We start from the raw sequence: 16266 nt of genomic DNA, 5'->3' as shown, positions 1-16266 counted from the left end.
AACAAATATCATGTGCAATCATAATACTGAATTGTGTGTTGAGTTATGCTAGAAACGCAATTGGTAGTGTTGTCTTCTTTCAATGACACGAATAAAATAAATTAGAAATTGTCATCTTTCATTACTGTTACGGAAAAGAGTATAGATGCTTCAAGTTAATAACTGCATGATCCTTTGGCAAGAGGGACATAGTAGCAATTTATATAATGATCCTAAACGATCCTATCTGTGATTATTAAGATATATAGTCACCATCTTTTACAAGGCTTATGTGAGTATTAAGCAGTGTAAAGTTATGTACTCTGTTCATCATCAACTCTGAATGATGAAAGTAACTGCAATGACTGATACAATTTTATCTTTTGCATCATTTTATTCAGATTTCCAGTGTGCTTGCTGAAAGCACAAACACTGCTTAATTTACCAGCTGCCAGTACTGATAGAGACATCTAGTCCCTGTTGTTGGAAATTGTTTTTTCTTTTGAAGTTTTACCATGGTTCAACAGTGTCCTCCTGTTTAAGAGTGTGAATATTTCATCCGTGCTTTGAAAAGAAGTAATAAAGAAATCTAGAATTAGACTAGAATGTGCAGAGTACACTAAGTACATTTATACTGAGAAGTGGAACAGGAAATAACACATACTTGTTAGGACTTACTAGGCTCTCTCTTTCACTTCTGTAACAGTTCCTTCTGCCAAACAGAAATCTAACTGCTACTTAAACTTGGGTGTATGTGGAAAAAATACATGGAAACCCAACATGAGGGATTGCTGCAGGAAAAAAATACCAATAAACGTGTGCGCACGCATGCATGCAGTTGTTCATGGATCCCATGCTGGATTGTGATCAGTGTATATGTAGATATATGATAGTAGTATAAAACATAATGCAATTCTGGGTAGTGCAATGCAGTGGTTTTTTTTTTAATCAAATGTATATTCTAGTCTACTTCCAATGAATTCAGCATGGGTTACATAATTAACCCATTATTTCCTATGAGGTAGCCTAGGGTAATTGCCAAAGACAACCCAATAAGTTTTACGGCTGCATGAGACTAACTGAAACTCTCTGTTCAAATCCTACCCTCTAACTCATGGGTAGGCAAACTAAGGCCCGGGGGCCGGATTCGGCCCAATCGCCTTCTAAATCCAGACCATGGACGGTCTGGGAATCAGTGTGTTTTTACATGAGTAGAATGTGTCCTTTTATTTAAAATGCATCTCTGGGTTATTTATGGGGCATAGGAATTTGTTCATTTCTCCCCCGCCCCCCAAAAAATATAATCCGGCCCCCCACAAGGTCTGAGGGATAGTGGACTGGCCCACTGCTGAAAAAGTTTGTTGACCCCTGCTCTAACTGTTATGCTACATTTGTTCTGTGCACAAACTGCCATGTTGTGAGAGTCTGCAACTTCCTGCTTCAGAATACAGATTTACCGGTACCTAGCTGCTAATGCTTGGATTATTCCAGACTGAATTATTTCCTGGATATGTTCTTCTATAGTTAAAAAAAAGAGAGTCTACAGATGTACACAATATGTTATTAGTTTCAGTTTGCTTTTCTTCCAAGTCGTGGACATGAATTTTATATCAAACAGAGTCAAGTAAACACACCCAGAGCTTAATTTTTTTGAAACGCCAGGGACCAGTGAGCAAATTCACAGACACCTCAGAGCTTTGGGGAAAATAAGTTGTATAGACCCTGAGCTTGTCTGACCAAGCTCAACAGATCTTCCCAACCCAAACAGGGATAGGCATTTATTACAATTGCTGTTAGCTTTCTCCCTAATCCATGGATTTCCCCAACTATAAATTGGGTTATGTTTGGGGAGTTGTTTAGGGGGGTTGTTTTTGTTGGCTGGCTTGCTGGCTTGAATTATTTGATTATTATTTTTAAAGCAGGATTTAATCCCATATTACATCAGCTGAGACAATTTGATGTCTACTTAACACTAATAAATAACTCATTTTTTAAAACAAATTCAAATTGTGAAGAGCTTATCAACGTACTTTTCAGCATTAATATACACACACGTTTAAGAGATATGTCACTGACACCTTTCAAATGGAGCCGGGCAACTTAGCAAGGCAAAATATCAATTCTGTGAATACTTGAAGAAAAAGCAATGGTATGCCAGAACATTATTTAGATGGAGATTGCTTCTTCTTTGGCTTGTCTTCTGGTACTATTCCAGTGAGGCCTGGGGTTTCTTGCTTTATTTCATCCTCCCTCCTGCCTGCCTAGCATTTCTCTTTTCTTGCTTCAGCTGAGGCCTCTGACTCTTGTAGCTGTTGTTGCTGTTCCCTCTGCACGAAGGGATAAAACAGGGGATTCTATGAATGAGTAGAAGAGAGGGAGAGGGTAGAAAAGAGAATGAAGTCAGGCAAAGAACAGTAGCTGGCTGATGCAGCAGCAAAAGGCATGGACATAGCCAGGGAGGGGTCATCCCCTAAATCAAGTAAATAAAAATACTTACCAATCACTGACCAATCACAACGCAGATAGCTTGGTTATTCCCCCCCCCAACATTGATCCTGCCCCCCCCAAATCCTGGCTACGCCCATGGCAATAGGAGATAAGACCAACAAGCAGCAGCTCGCACTCGCATCCTCCTCCTAAAGTCACAGGAATGAATATGTTTTTGCAAAGAACTCATAGTGCTCTTTTTCCTTGGATAAACATCATTGGTAAAGGGAAGGTTCCTGCCCATCCTAAAGTGACCCAAAATGCATAAAGCATGGCACACAGGTATTATGTGAGTTATTGTTTTTGTTTGTTACTATGTTATGTCTTTCTGTAGTTTTAAATTGTAAATCCCCCTGTGATTCTTGGATGAAGGCCGGTATAGAAATTTAATAAATAATAACAATATTGATCAGAAGTAAGAAGTTACATATTTATTTCACTTTCAAATTATTATGCACGTCTATATTGAAATATACTAGACCTTTTCCTCTCTGCTTCTAACAATGTTAATATGCAACATATGAGTGTTGGTTCATGATATGTTCTTCCTAACTCTTCTTCCTTATTTAATCATTATGAACATGCTTTTCATAGGCAACCCAGCTAGAAATTGAAAAACGCCAGCTTCAGTTGAAGAACATTACTGATTTGGGAGAAGGGTTGAAGACCATCCTTAAAGGGAAGGAAAGCATAGTGAACGATAAACTCAGCCTTCTGAGTAGTAACTGGATTGCAGTAACGTCTCGAGCTGAAGAGTGGTTTAACTTGTTGCTGGTAAGAATTACATCTTGTTACTTTCTGTTCCCAGAAATAGCACTACATAGCTGGTTTGGGAAGCAAGAAGAATAATGGAGATTTAGGATGTCTTTGGAATATCTAATTTATTTACAAATATGTAGGTGGAGCATAATGGAAGTAAACAAATTCCTTTATCAGGCAGCAAAATGGCTAATCATCACGTCATAGCAGCTTTTTTACAGTCCAGCTAAATTCCCAACAATCTACCTTCCTATCCAAATTCAAATTGCAATTACTTCTAGCTGGGTATCTATCCTTCCCCTCAAAAATCTGATGGTTGATAAGAGATTACCAGTAATTAAATGACATTATCTTTTTTTTGTTAAGTTTCTCACCACCCATTAGTTTACCAGGAAAAAGCATACAATGCTAATGCTAATCAAGACAACCATGCAAAATAAGAAAGGCATTTCTTTTCTGTGGTCTATAAACATTGTTACAACTGAACTATGCATGTATAGTATATAGCATTTTTTATTATTATTGTAAATGCTATGTTTGTATACACACAGAGAAGTTAGGCTTTAGGCACTGTTACTTCACTCTTCATAAAATGTAGCTGTTGCTGCCATTAGCAGAGGTGGCCACACGATGAATCATATCATGCAAGAATTCTCTGCAGATTGAGTTTCACTCGTGCTGAAAATAACTGGAATTGTGAGTTTGCAGGGGCATGCTAAAACTTAGTATGCACAGAATAACAGTTTTTACTTGTAATTGCAGCAGCTGACACTATTACTATGAGCCATTAGTGCCCAGAAGGTTAAAGATACAGCAACTTGCCTAAGCCCACCCCGTAAATTCATGGCTGAGCTGGGATTTGAACTTTCCTGTTCATTTTTTTAAAATCACTACCATTATGGCCACAATTTTGTTAGCTCTTTGAAATACCAGCTTTGATAGACCTATTGCTGACTGAGTCCCCATATATCTGTCTTATCACAATTTGTAAATGCGACTGTAAACAATTTGGGGGGAAAGGTGGTAATTGTGCCAGTTAAATAATACAGCAATGCAATGTTTAGAAATTGCTGCTATCGCTATAACAGCAGTTCAATAATATGGCCAACTTCATTTAGCATATGTTCAGTCTACTTGACAGCAGATGTTTGCTCCTTATAGCTGCATCATTCTGTTTCAACTGTAATAACAATCATATTACAGACAAAGATAAAAGGTTTTGATAATGTTCTGTTATGATTCCAAAAGGTGTGTTTCCCATGCATTATTTATAAACATGATGAAACCTACACATTATGCACATTGGCTGTCTCAATCTGAAAATAAAATCTGAAAGTAAAATATTGATTTTAAAAAAATCAATGCGGCTATATATTTGTCTCATTTCCACCACTAGAATAAAGTAGATAAATAAGAATATCTGTATTTTCTTGTAGCCACCAACAGGCATTTTTCTCTTACATCAGTTCTGAAACGTCAGTTCCAGAAGAGTAACAACAGTGGTCATACTCTGAAAAGGAGCCGTCTTTCCCATAGAGCTTAGTGGCGCATTGCGCCACAGCGCTGCCCTCTCAGGGGCGCCCCAGTGAGTGGGAGAGCTGTGCGGCTTTGCCAGCAGCCTCCCCTTTCCCTGCATGCCCGGGTGTGCAGCTTGCCTCCCAAGCCTCCTGTGCATGGCAGGAATGTGGGAGGGAAGCCCCGAAAAGGCAGGTGTCAAAGGCAGCTCCCTGTCAAAGGCAGCTCCCTGTCAAAGCTCTCCACCAGTGGCTTCCCAGAGGGCAGAAGGGAACTCCAAAGCATTTGCAAAGATTCTCCTCCTCCTCACCCAGGAGCAGAAAGAGCTGCTTTGGCTTCTGCCCCTGCGACTCATGCTCTTTTCTGGAGACCAAGCTGAATTCTGACGGAAAGAATTATTTCTTGGGGTCTGCCCAAGGCGTTTGGCTCCCCCCCCCCCGACCAGTCCTTAGCTGTGCCTAAGTGCACGTTTATTTCTCCCTTTAAGTAGCATTGCGAAATGCACCACGGCACCGGATATGCTTAAGACGGCCCTGCTCTGAGAATGCTTTAAGGGTAGGAATGATTTCTAAATGGGCTACTCCTACTGGCATGCCAGGATCTGCTGTGTGGCTGTCCTCATATGATGAACCACTGTGCTTTAGGTAGCAGCCTTTGCCAGATGAGCCTTATTTGAGCAACACAGTCTTCCTGAGCTGTAGCATAGGTCTGTCTCATTCACACTTCCACTTGTACTGTGCCTAGAAAGCATGAGTCCAAGTGGTTTTCTCTTTGCCATGTTCCTTTCCCAGAGAAAACCTGCTCTTTAGTGCTAAATCAGACAAATGTCAATCCAGGGGGGGGGGAAACCCAATTGCTGTTTGTTCTGATTGAGAGTGGCTTTCCCCAGGGGAAAACAGCAGGACAAGATAAACCCATGCTGTGTTTTCTCTTTTTCTTCAGTCTTGGCAATAGCAATTATCAGAAAAAACAAATTTTCTATCTCTTGGTATCATTTTATTCAATTCATCAGTTGTCTGTTCTGATATTGTTACTGTTTTTGATATGAGCATACAGTACACACACACACTATAGAATGATTCTTTCTTATATGAGAACCAGTGGTTGATGTTTTAATATGTTTTTAAAGTAATTCAGAGAATTACTTTAGGTACTTTGTGGACACCAAAATAATTTTTAAAGCTTCCTAAAACATTATCAAATATTGCTTTTGGAACACCTTTCACTTTGCCATACAAGTTGAGAATCTAAAGTCCCCCTGCGCTCATGGAAGCTGGTTTACAGTTCTATGGACCTGGCCAATTCTCTTTTCTTTTTGTCTCAGCTACTAATTACTTAATAATATGTTCTATTCCCTTTCTATGCAGGCATATCAGAGACACATGGAGAATTTTGATCAGAATGTTGCTAACATCACCACCTGGATGTATCGGGCGGAAATACTATTGGATGAATCTGAAACACAAAAACCTCAGCAAAGGGAAGAAATTCTTAAGGTAACAAATACAATTTTCTGAAAAAAAATTATTATAAAAATCTAATAGTGTGCATCCCCAGGGTTTTTGCCCTACAGGTTTCAAATAATATTTTTAGATAAAAGCAAAACACATTTTCTCTTAACAAAGGCACTGTCTAACAGCTTTTAAATTGCTTAATAGAGCATAGTGAAGGTAAGTGTATTCAGTACAAAAGCCAAATAAGTTATTGGCTTGAGGATTTCATGGTGAGTAGAACACTTATTGTTAGGCCTGTATCTCTTGAATATCATTTGTATCTGTTTAAAAATGAAATACCAGCCTTCTTTTATCAGTTTGCTCCTTTTATCAAATATCTATTCTTCTGAGGATTGTTGTTTGTTATATATTCATGTCACTTCAAAGCTCTCTGAGCAGTGATTTCATTTGACAACATTGTATTTCAGTTTGATATTATCTTTGTGGAAGTGGTTCATCATTTGAAGAGGGATATTTCAAAGCGTGTTATAGGATGGCTTAAATGTATGTGTAACTTCTGTTGCAAAAATATAATCATACAAATTATGCAGTGCTTCATATAAATTAATATCATACTTGGTAATAAATCAGGTTTATAACCACCTGATCGAAGTATGATGTGTGTGTGTGGGGGGATATATATTTCCAAACTTCAATCTCTTCAAAGTCTTGCTTACTTTCACAACTTCTGGTTCTTCTTTCTAAGATTCCTGGCCTGAGTCTTCATAGCTCGTCAAGAATTGTGCTCCACTATTTGTATAAGAAATATTATTCCTAACCCCCTTCCCTTCTAGCTTTCTTTACCCTGATTGGTGTAGCTCAATTTGCTGCCTCCTTCAGAATTCTGAAATAAGAAAAGATCCAACAGAGAAATCTCAATGTCTCATGCTCCCCTGCCTTTATGAAGTGGGAACAGCCTGGTCTTCAATATCTAGTGCTGGCTATAATAAATGGGTTAGATCTTACTGATCATAGTTTCATGCTTTCTGCTTCCATACTGATCCAATAATGGACAAGAGGAGCAGGGAAAATGGCAACCTGCATTCCTGTAATGTCAGAATTTGACTTGATTCTCAGCCTAGAGACTCCTAATATGTCAACACTACCATCACGATAACCACTGCTCTTGGTAAAGTGTTCTGGAAACTGGAATTTCATTCACTCCCTTGTAAACACAAGATGTTTTCCTATCTTCTGTTGCACCAAACAGCACCAAGTATTAATAGAATAGAAATTCAGTTATTCTCTCTAAACAGGAAATTATGGATGCATTTATTTCTCCAAGCAGTTTTGTGTTGTAAAGAGGATATTTTGTATGGAAAAGACATAGAAATTAGAAGCATTTTAGAAAGTAAGTAATAATTAGACCTAACATTGTTTAAATTATACATATGCTTGTATGGACTAAGGGCCCAGGTTAGTCTTCCTTTTTTAAAAAAATGCTTCCTAAAATTCCAGTGGCAGATCCTCTGAAGAGTGGGTATCTGTCAGTAAGTATAATGATGAAAAATTAAGGTGCAGACATGGAATCAGGTCTCTGAAAGTTTCTCAGCAATAATAATCCTTTTGTTTCTATCCGGTTTGTCTTACAGAGGTAAAGCTTTCAATATGTAAATTCTTGTAAATACGAAAAGCTTACTTTTAGGTTGGAAATAGTTCCATTTCCGGAATAAAAGCCCCTAACAATTAGGTTATGAACAATTAGGTTCATTGTCTCAAAACAGTACCTGTTACACAAATTGCATATCTCCAGCTGGTGAAATTAAATGATTCAAAACTTACACTATGTCAGTATGAAATTCTGTATCATTCCATCATCATTGTAAGCTTGTGCATAGTCCACCAACAACTCTTGGGCTAGCTAAAGCTGTAGACATATAATATAGAGGTAGATGTTCATAATAAACAAAGATCTCATTTATTGAGGTAAAACTACAATTTCAGACAACTATATCATTATCAGAACCAGAAAGTTTCTATGCCTCTTTCTAACTGGATCTCAGAGGGATTAAATACACTCCTTTTTTAGCAGGATGAACTCAGTTGGAGTAGCCTAAGCAGTTCAAAGTATAATCACATTTTCACAAAAAAGTTCGATTTCAAAAAAGTTTGAATTGAGAATTTGTTAGGGCTGACGGCTTGTAGGCCAAGCAATTGGCCAAGCAAGTAAAACAGCTCAGTTTGCTGAAACTAAGGAACCAAGCCAGATTCATCAGTTTTATAGAGCCAGGTGAGGCTCTCTTGGCTTATTGTGATCATTATTGGGCTGAAAGTATAGTATCACTCCAGCCATCTGCAGTGCTAGGCTTATAGCATAGATTTAACTGAAGCCACCAGTTCTTGTTACTTGCAGTAACCAGAGTGTTACAGGGCTTTCTCAAGAGTCCCCCATTTGAGACTCTTGATAGAAATGTATGGTCATTTTCTCTTGAACATATGTAGATATCTTTTGCATTGAACCTACATTGGTTTTAAATAATTAAATGTGTGTGTGCATATAATATATAGATGGATAGATAGATATATATAGATAGATAGATAGATAGATAGATTGTTGTTGTTTAGTCATTTAGTTGTGTCCGATAGATAGATAGATAGATAGATAGATAGATAGATAGATAGATGATAGATGCATATATATATATACACCAGAACAACACTGAAATATTTTTTTCTGTAGGATAATGATAGCATGGAATATGATGTGAGGGAAAACTGTTTTAAGAGCGCTGGAAGTGGAGTACAGGGATGTACTAACATATTTTTTAAATACCTTAAGGAAACTGTGAGAGATCTCTTCTGTAGAATACCTTCTGGTTCCTATGCATACCATTAATACATAGGATTTCTATAGCTTTGTTTCTTAATGAACAAAACACCTAACATCTCAGTAATCCTATAACAGACCATATTATATTGGTCGGAGATAGTGGCCTGTCACTGAGCTGAAATTTGCAAGAAGAAAGCATGAAATCTTTCTGCATATGTATTCTAACGATGATCTTGGTTATCTGAGTGCTGGTTCGTAATGATCCAAATGGCTATATTACTGTAGTTATCCACAATTCAAGAAGAAGGTATCAACAGTCTTAGAGGAACCTCAAAGTTTGCACAAGTACAAAAAACCTGGAAGTGTTAAACATTTTAGAGGAGGCAAGAAACAGTCCAATGAACAGTGAGCATGCTGACTTGACTGTTGGTGGGGGCATAGAAAGCTTTGTGGGAGGGGGAATGAAATTGGAGCACCCTGAACAGGAGCACTACAGTGTGAGTATCTGCTATTAAATGGGGTCAAAAAAGGCTCTTGCTATTCTGAAAATAAACATATTTGTGTTGTTCAGGGAATCAGCTGAGGAAAAAATAAGTTATTCAGGATGTTTTTCCTATGTCTTTGATTAAATGCGTATTCATCTTCTGTTTCACTGTTTCTGTCAGCCTGAAAATATATATGAAAAGCTAGGCATGGACTGTTCAGAGCTACACAACTGTATGCTTAGTCACAAGCATTTATCTAACGTTTGCTTTATGGTTTTGCTCCATATTCCTTTGCACACTCTCTCTTTCTCTTTTCCCTCCCTTCCTTCCTGCATTTATTACTAACTTCAAGCCCTGTCTCTTACTCATGGACTGTAGCGCTTAAAGACTGAGCTGAATGATATGCGTCCAAAGGTGGACTCTGTGCGTGACCAGGCAGTAGACTTGATGACAAACCGTGGAGATCACTGCAGGAAAGTAATAGAGCCTAAACTGGCAGAGCTCAACCAGCGATTTGCAGCCCTATCAGAAAGAATTAAAAGTGAAAAGGTAGGAGGACATGCTCCTTGCTGAGCTACTTGTATATGCTAAAGAGAGCTTCGCAAAGTGGGTATGGTTGGGTTTTTTTGAGGGCAAGTTTTACAAAGCAGAAGCTAGCAAGGACAAAGGAGTGAAATCCGGAATTTAGAAACTGAAACATTGGAAGAGCCTTTGTGTGAGTGTGTATGTAAAATAAACTGTCCCTTCCAGAAGCAAAGTTCCTATTATTATTATTATTATTATTATTATTATTATTATTATTATTACTACTGCTTTCACTAGCCACAGCATAAAAAAAAATCCTGCTGAGGAAAAAAAGAAAGAAATGATGCTTGTTGTTGTATCACTAAAAAGCATGCTGTCATACCAAAATGGAGGACATGTAAAATTAGCATGCGGCTTTTCTGTCTAGCATGTTGTCTTAAAGCAAATTCACATTGGTGCTTCCGGTGCAAGAATCTGTTCACAAGTTTCATGCTGATATGTTTGCAAGTCAATAAGATCAACTCAGTGAGAATGAGTCAAAAGCAAATCATTTTCACCAATTTTGTTTGTCTGTATGGTTGCTGAGCTGTATCAGTGGAAGAGTTGGAGAGAGCTTAAAAGAAGTGTGGTAAATATTTGGTACTTTTAACTTTCCTAAAGCCAGCTTTTCTAAGACCAGTTCGCTAAATCATTAGGCAGTTCTGGATGACAATGTTTTTTTTAGCCCAACAGGGCAACTTATAGCACAATCCTATGCATGCTTATCCTTAAGTAACTCCCATTTTGCTCAATCAGATTTACTCCCATGTAAATATGCATAGCAATGCAGCCTTGAGATCTAGTTTGCTTGGAGGCAGCCAGGAGAGCAAGTTAATGGGCAAAGCTGCTTAGACCTGAACCCACCAATATTTGTACTTGAAAAAGGGTGAGAGGAAGGGGCTAAACCACTGACATTTAGAAAAGAAGTGACAACTTCAGGAAGCCTGAGAGAGCTGAAGTAAGTCTGCCTTTGAGTCCATACCCCAACACAAAAACAAAAGTTGACATATGGAATTATGAAACTGCTACATACTGAGTCAGACTATTGTTTTGTCTAGTCCAGTATTATATATTCTGGCATGTAGTGGCTCTCTTTCAGAGCCTTTTCCACCCAGCTAGGCTCTTAACAGGAGGTCAAGGGCCACTTGCATGCAACCACAGCATCTACAGCTCCAAAAGCTGGTGATACAGCTACAGGAGAAGTTGGGAAATTTTGCCTTATCAAAGTTGTCCACATACACACTTTCCCCAACATGAATTGTGCCTAGCTGAGCACCAGTGAACTGTTTTTTGAAACTTCCAATCCCAGTGCCACCTAATAAATGTGAAAAGTGCACTTAGGTGAGATAAGGTACTTGAAGTTGTGAAACTTGTATAGAATCTAAAAGCCATTGCACAAAATGTACTATACACAAATTGATGCAAAATTCTGTTGAGGTAAAAATGGTCCAGGGTTCATTAATAAAATTAGAGGGCATTTATATAAATTTTTGTTTAAAAAAATAATAGGGAAAGAAATGAAGGTTCATACTGCATACAAGCATATTGTAAAGCAGGGATTGAGAAGTAGTGATGCTCCAGATATTGTTGGAATACAATTTCTATTATTCCTAATCATTGGTAATGTTGGCTAGGACTTGAAGTGCAATGAAATCTGGAGGGTGACTATTTCCCCATCCCTGTTCTAAAGAAACACATAATTATGGGAATAGCCCCAAATAGTACACTATCCTATTGATTATAAGTTCCATGTAATCACAGACAAGCATTGGGAATCTGGAGCTGGTTTCAATCTACTCAGTCAGCAACCAGCAGTTTTTATGCTTTTCATGCATGAGTGCTTAGCACTGAAAATCGGAAGCTTCAGAATTAACACAGAACACAATTCATATATTTTGGCAAAAGCAAAAGTTTTGCGTAGTATATTAAGCTGTCATAACTATGCTCTCTCCTCACTAACCACAAACTATAGCCAAGATTTAGTTGTGGCTTAGCTTAGCTTGGCACAGAAGTAAAAGTGACTGGGAAGGTGGTGTCTGCATGGCCCAGGTAAGTCAGGGATAGGCAGCTTGATCTGGCTAGTGGGCCAGATCCTTATTCCACACATCCACTACGGACCAACTTTGATAGTTGGTCTGGCTCAACCATCTGTAAATCATCTGACATCACAATCATTACAGTTAACAGCAACTTGTTTTGAATGTGTGCTTTCAGCACCAATTAGCTGATTGGCACTGGGTACGTGCCTTCAGAGAGGCTCCTTGTGACCACTGATCAGCAGATAGCACTTCGTCTGGTGCTTTGAATACAAACTGCTTACTCTGGAAAAAATAAACATGCTGTATTTTTAAGCAGAGCATCCCCCCCCCCCGAGAAAGTGGTTTGGATTCAAAGCACTGTACTAAGGGGTGCTGTGGAAAGCCATAATTTGACTTATGTGCAAACAAGCTTATTTTGCAGCGCAAACACACCTTGCACAGAAACAATATATTCTTCCTTCCTGATCAGTTGTACCCGTGTAATACACAACTTTGTTGCATTCAAATGTTACATTTCACACAGAACATTACATTTACATTTCAATATGTATGCCCTGAAAATATTTATAAAGAAACCCTCCATTTGTAGTTTGCTGAAAATATTTGTTTTGTTAATGAACAACCTGTTCGTCACACCACACTACCTGTTCTGGTTTGTGTCCGGTGCAAAGATTAACAAAATATAGGTCAGCCTACTAAGCTTCCTAAATGGTCAACATGGTGTTATGAGTTTGCAGGGGGCGGGGGAGTAGGGGGTATGCTGAGACCCTTCCAACCCCTGGATCCAGCAAGTGTTAAAATATAGGCAAGGCTAGCTTCCTGATGAGGTGCCCACAGTTATTTAGAAGGACAGTGCCAGAGTTGAGGGCAGAGAGTTTGCAGTGATGTGAGCTAGAAGCAAATGGAGTAAGATGGAGAGAGAGTCAGAATGATGTTTGATTTCTCTTTGAATTCTAAGCTGCAGCCAGGGAAGAAGCAAAGCCCTCTTGAGGTGTTAATTTTGTGAATCCCTCCACTGTAGGCTCAGGATGTGTGTTTGTGTGTGTGTGTAAATAAATCATATATCAAAAAGACAGCAGTGTCTCTGCTTTGCCTCTTTCCAAAGGAAACATGAACCCTGGGTAAGTGCTTGAGACCCATGAAATATTGTACCACTCAGACATTGGGGAGGCATGCAACAATGTTATTGTTCTCTGGGTTTAAATAAAGTACTAAAGCTGTAATGACATCATCAAAAATGACCTTACCATTAGGCAAGATGAAGTGGCTGCCTTAGGTAGCAAATTATGGGTGCTATTAAAGAGTGGTTTATTTGTATAATGTTGCTACTTGAACTTTCTGCCTCAGGTACCAATTGTCTGTGTTCAGTCTTGAAGATCCAACACTCCTATTTGTTTCTTTCAGTTAATCTTTGCCATGCCTTGATTTAATGTTGACTAGTTTGCCCTCAGACACATTTTCTTGTGGAAATTGAAATAAAACACTGGGTAGAATGTATTTATCAAGAAATGGGTTACTGCTGAGAGGATTTTTATTTGCGATACATTAGTCTTTTAAATATGACCAAGATTTTAACCTTATTGTAATTTAGACCATTTTCTTTTAATCACACTTATTTAGGGATCTTTAAGATTATAGAAGCCAAAGGTTGAGGAATTAATAGCATTTTTAGAAAGCAACAGGCTTGGCTAAAATATTTGTATATTTTTTAAAAATCAGGTAAAAATTGTCATGGAAAGGCAAGTAGGAATATTTTTTTTAAGAAACACCAGGGAACAGGAAAATGGAAATGCATGGCTAGTGGTTTTCTGTTTCTGTTAAAAACTCTGTGGGCCCATGAAGAAATCACCTTTTACAATGTGCTTACCAAGACAGGATATAAGAGTTAACTGTGTATGTGGTGCTATGTGAAAGGTTAACTTTAGAATACTAAGTATCCTCTGTGACTGGCAGATGGCAGTTAGCTGAGAAAATCTGGGTTCTTTTTATTTTTGTTTCAGACGATTGTAATATTTCGCTTCTCACTGGCTTCTTGGATAGAAATCATTGGTCACTCCTTGAATAGGAAAAGTGGTCTGATAATGAATTCAGTGCCACTTAAAATCTGATTGGTTGAATGAATGGTAGGCTGGCTGGAACATAAAAATGCCAGTTCTGCCACTCCGAGAATGGGCCAGAAGAGGAAGAAGCTGGAGGAGAAGGCTGAAGTGTGAAGGCTGGTGGTGAGGCAGGTTGAGGCGAAGGAAAATCAGGAAGTATAATTTGCCTCACAAAAAGGCCAAATCACTGGTTTAAGCCAAAGGCTGGCAGAGTCTCCATCAAACTGTGGAGGCTGTGAGCAGAGAGGGAGAGATCAGCAAGGAGCTTCTGGAGCTGACCCCTCCCGCAGCCCCTTTTCTTCCACCATACAGGAATGCTGCGAGAGGGAACAGTCTGACTGACACAGGTGGGGTCTCTACTTGCCTCCCTCTCATCCCTCTCACACAGGACCTTGCGGAGACAGGCAGAGGCCCAGGCCAGGTAGATAATGTCCCCCCCCCTTTTTTTTTTACCCTGGGGATAACTGAAGTCTTATAAATAAGTAAGTATTGTGAATATGCTGACCGAAGCCCCCTTTGGAATTGGAGGCCCAGGCCAAGTGGCCCATATGGCCCCCCCTCTGTCTGGGTCTGCTCTCACATAAAGAAAGTAGAATCTGATTTGTGTCTATTGGAACTTCCTAGCTTCCTGAGGATTTGGTAGGTGGGTTCTGTGAGGGATTTTTTTATTATTATTAAGATCCCTTAATAAAGCTGTGGTATTAAGCAGCAATCCTAACCCCACTTACCTGGGAGCAAATGCCATTGAATTCAATGGGACTTGCTTCTCGGTAGACCTGGTTATGTGAGGTCTTCATATTCTTTCTTGCTCCATAGTGGGAAATATGTTCTAGTGGAAACACAGTTAAGTCCAAGGTATGCTAATGTTTTTTGTCCAAAATAGTCATAAAAATCTCCCTCCATTTATTTCAGCTGAACAGAGTTCTCTTCCTGACAAACTTCTGTGCTAGCTCTGCCTTTTGTGGCTAAGATTTTCAAAATACGATTTTGTAAATTTACGTTCTACCATCCTTCATGCCAAAATATGAATAATATGCATCATTTTTTATATAAATAACCAGAAATTTAGAAAAATGGGAACATCTGAAAACCCGTCTTAATTCACACAGAATGCAATACTGCTCTTATCTATTGTTTTATCCCATGATTATTTAATAACATTTGCTCAAGGGCTTATATATATTTATCGTGTCAATTTTTATACCCTATAATCAAATCAATATACCTATGCAGTGTATAAAATTTAAAACCAATACAGAATAAAATCCATACAGAAGACATAATAAAATGCAGCATACTCACAGAAATACAATATAGGCCACCTTCAAGAGGAGGCTTGCTATAACAACAAATTTTTAAGGTGATGCCTAAAACACATTACAGAATGTGTCAGTCTAATCTCACTGGGCAAAGAGTTCCATGAGCTCAGTGCCACAACACGGAATGCACTATTTCTAGTTGATAATAACAAGGAATGGCAAATTGTGAGGCAGTTGCAGGTCATAAAGGTCAGGCAAGGGTATAAAAGGTGAGGCGATTATTTAAATATAAGTTGCTTTATACAGTAGTAGCAGTAACTTGGCCCAGCAGCAAATTGTCATCCAGCGTATATCCTTTAGCTGACATTTCACATGGTTGCGATAAAAAGTCCTTGACCAACTATGGGTGAGGTTCATAAACAGAAGGCGCTTTTGCCCATTTCCCTTACTACTGCAGCCCCGAACCCAATGTCACTCTATTCCAGAGTGACCCCAAGTGTGAAAGAAGCAGATTTTTAGGAATAAAGAAGCTGCAGGAGAAATGGAAATAAACGTTGGGATCGCTGACATTCAAAATTGCTTAGACTGATATTTGAAGAACTGAATTATGTGTGCTTAGGGCAATGCCATGGGCTAAATTATCTTTTGATCCATTTTAGCTTGGAACACAGAACTGTATGTTCCCAAACGATGACTCTTTTACTTATGTGTCTGTAAACCTGTGTCATTTGTCACATGTTTTAACAGCTCATTTTGATTAAAATTGCTGGTTTATGGCACTGTGTTAGCTGAGTAGTTTTGTGTCTAACACCTGAAA

The 16266-nt window shown here is 38.7% G+C and overlaps 1 protein-coding gene across 22 annotated transcripts in view; it reads left to right on the top strand.

Annotated features, from left to right (window-relative positions):
• Positions 1–16266, top strand: part of DMD (dystrophin) — a 1010042-nt gene that overhangs the window by 474759 nt on the left and 519017 nt on the right. For 13 of the 22 annotated variants that reach the window (XM_083498284.1, XM_083498278.1, XM_083498288.1 and 10 more), the window contains 3 exons: positions 3061–3240; positions 6108–6236; positions 9867–10037. In XM_083498284.1, coding sequence (XP_083354410.1) covers positions 3061–3240; positions 6108–6236; positions 9867–10037 — 480 coding nt within the window. Of the gene's footprint in view, positions 1–3060; positions 3241–6107; positions 6237–9866; positions 10038–14539; positions 14612–16266 lie in introns of those variants that run through there. The other 9 variants (XM_083498289.1, XM_083498286.1, XM_083498282.1 and 6 more) reach the window with 2 other exon arrangements.

Source organism: Podarcis liolepis (genome assembly GCF_965112155.1).
Source record: "Podarcis liolepis genome assembly, chromosome: 4".
Classification (NCBI taxonomy): domain Eukaryota; kingdom Metazoa; phylum Chordata; class Lepidosauria; order Squamata; family Lacertidae; genus Podarcis; species Podarcis liolepis.
The sequence above is the reverse complement of the archived record's forward strand: the minus strand, read 5'-3'. Positions and strand labels throughout refer to the sequence as shown.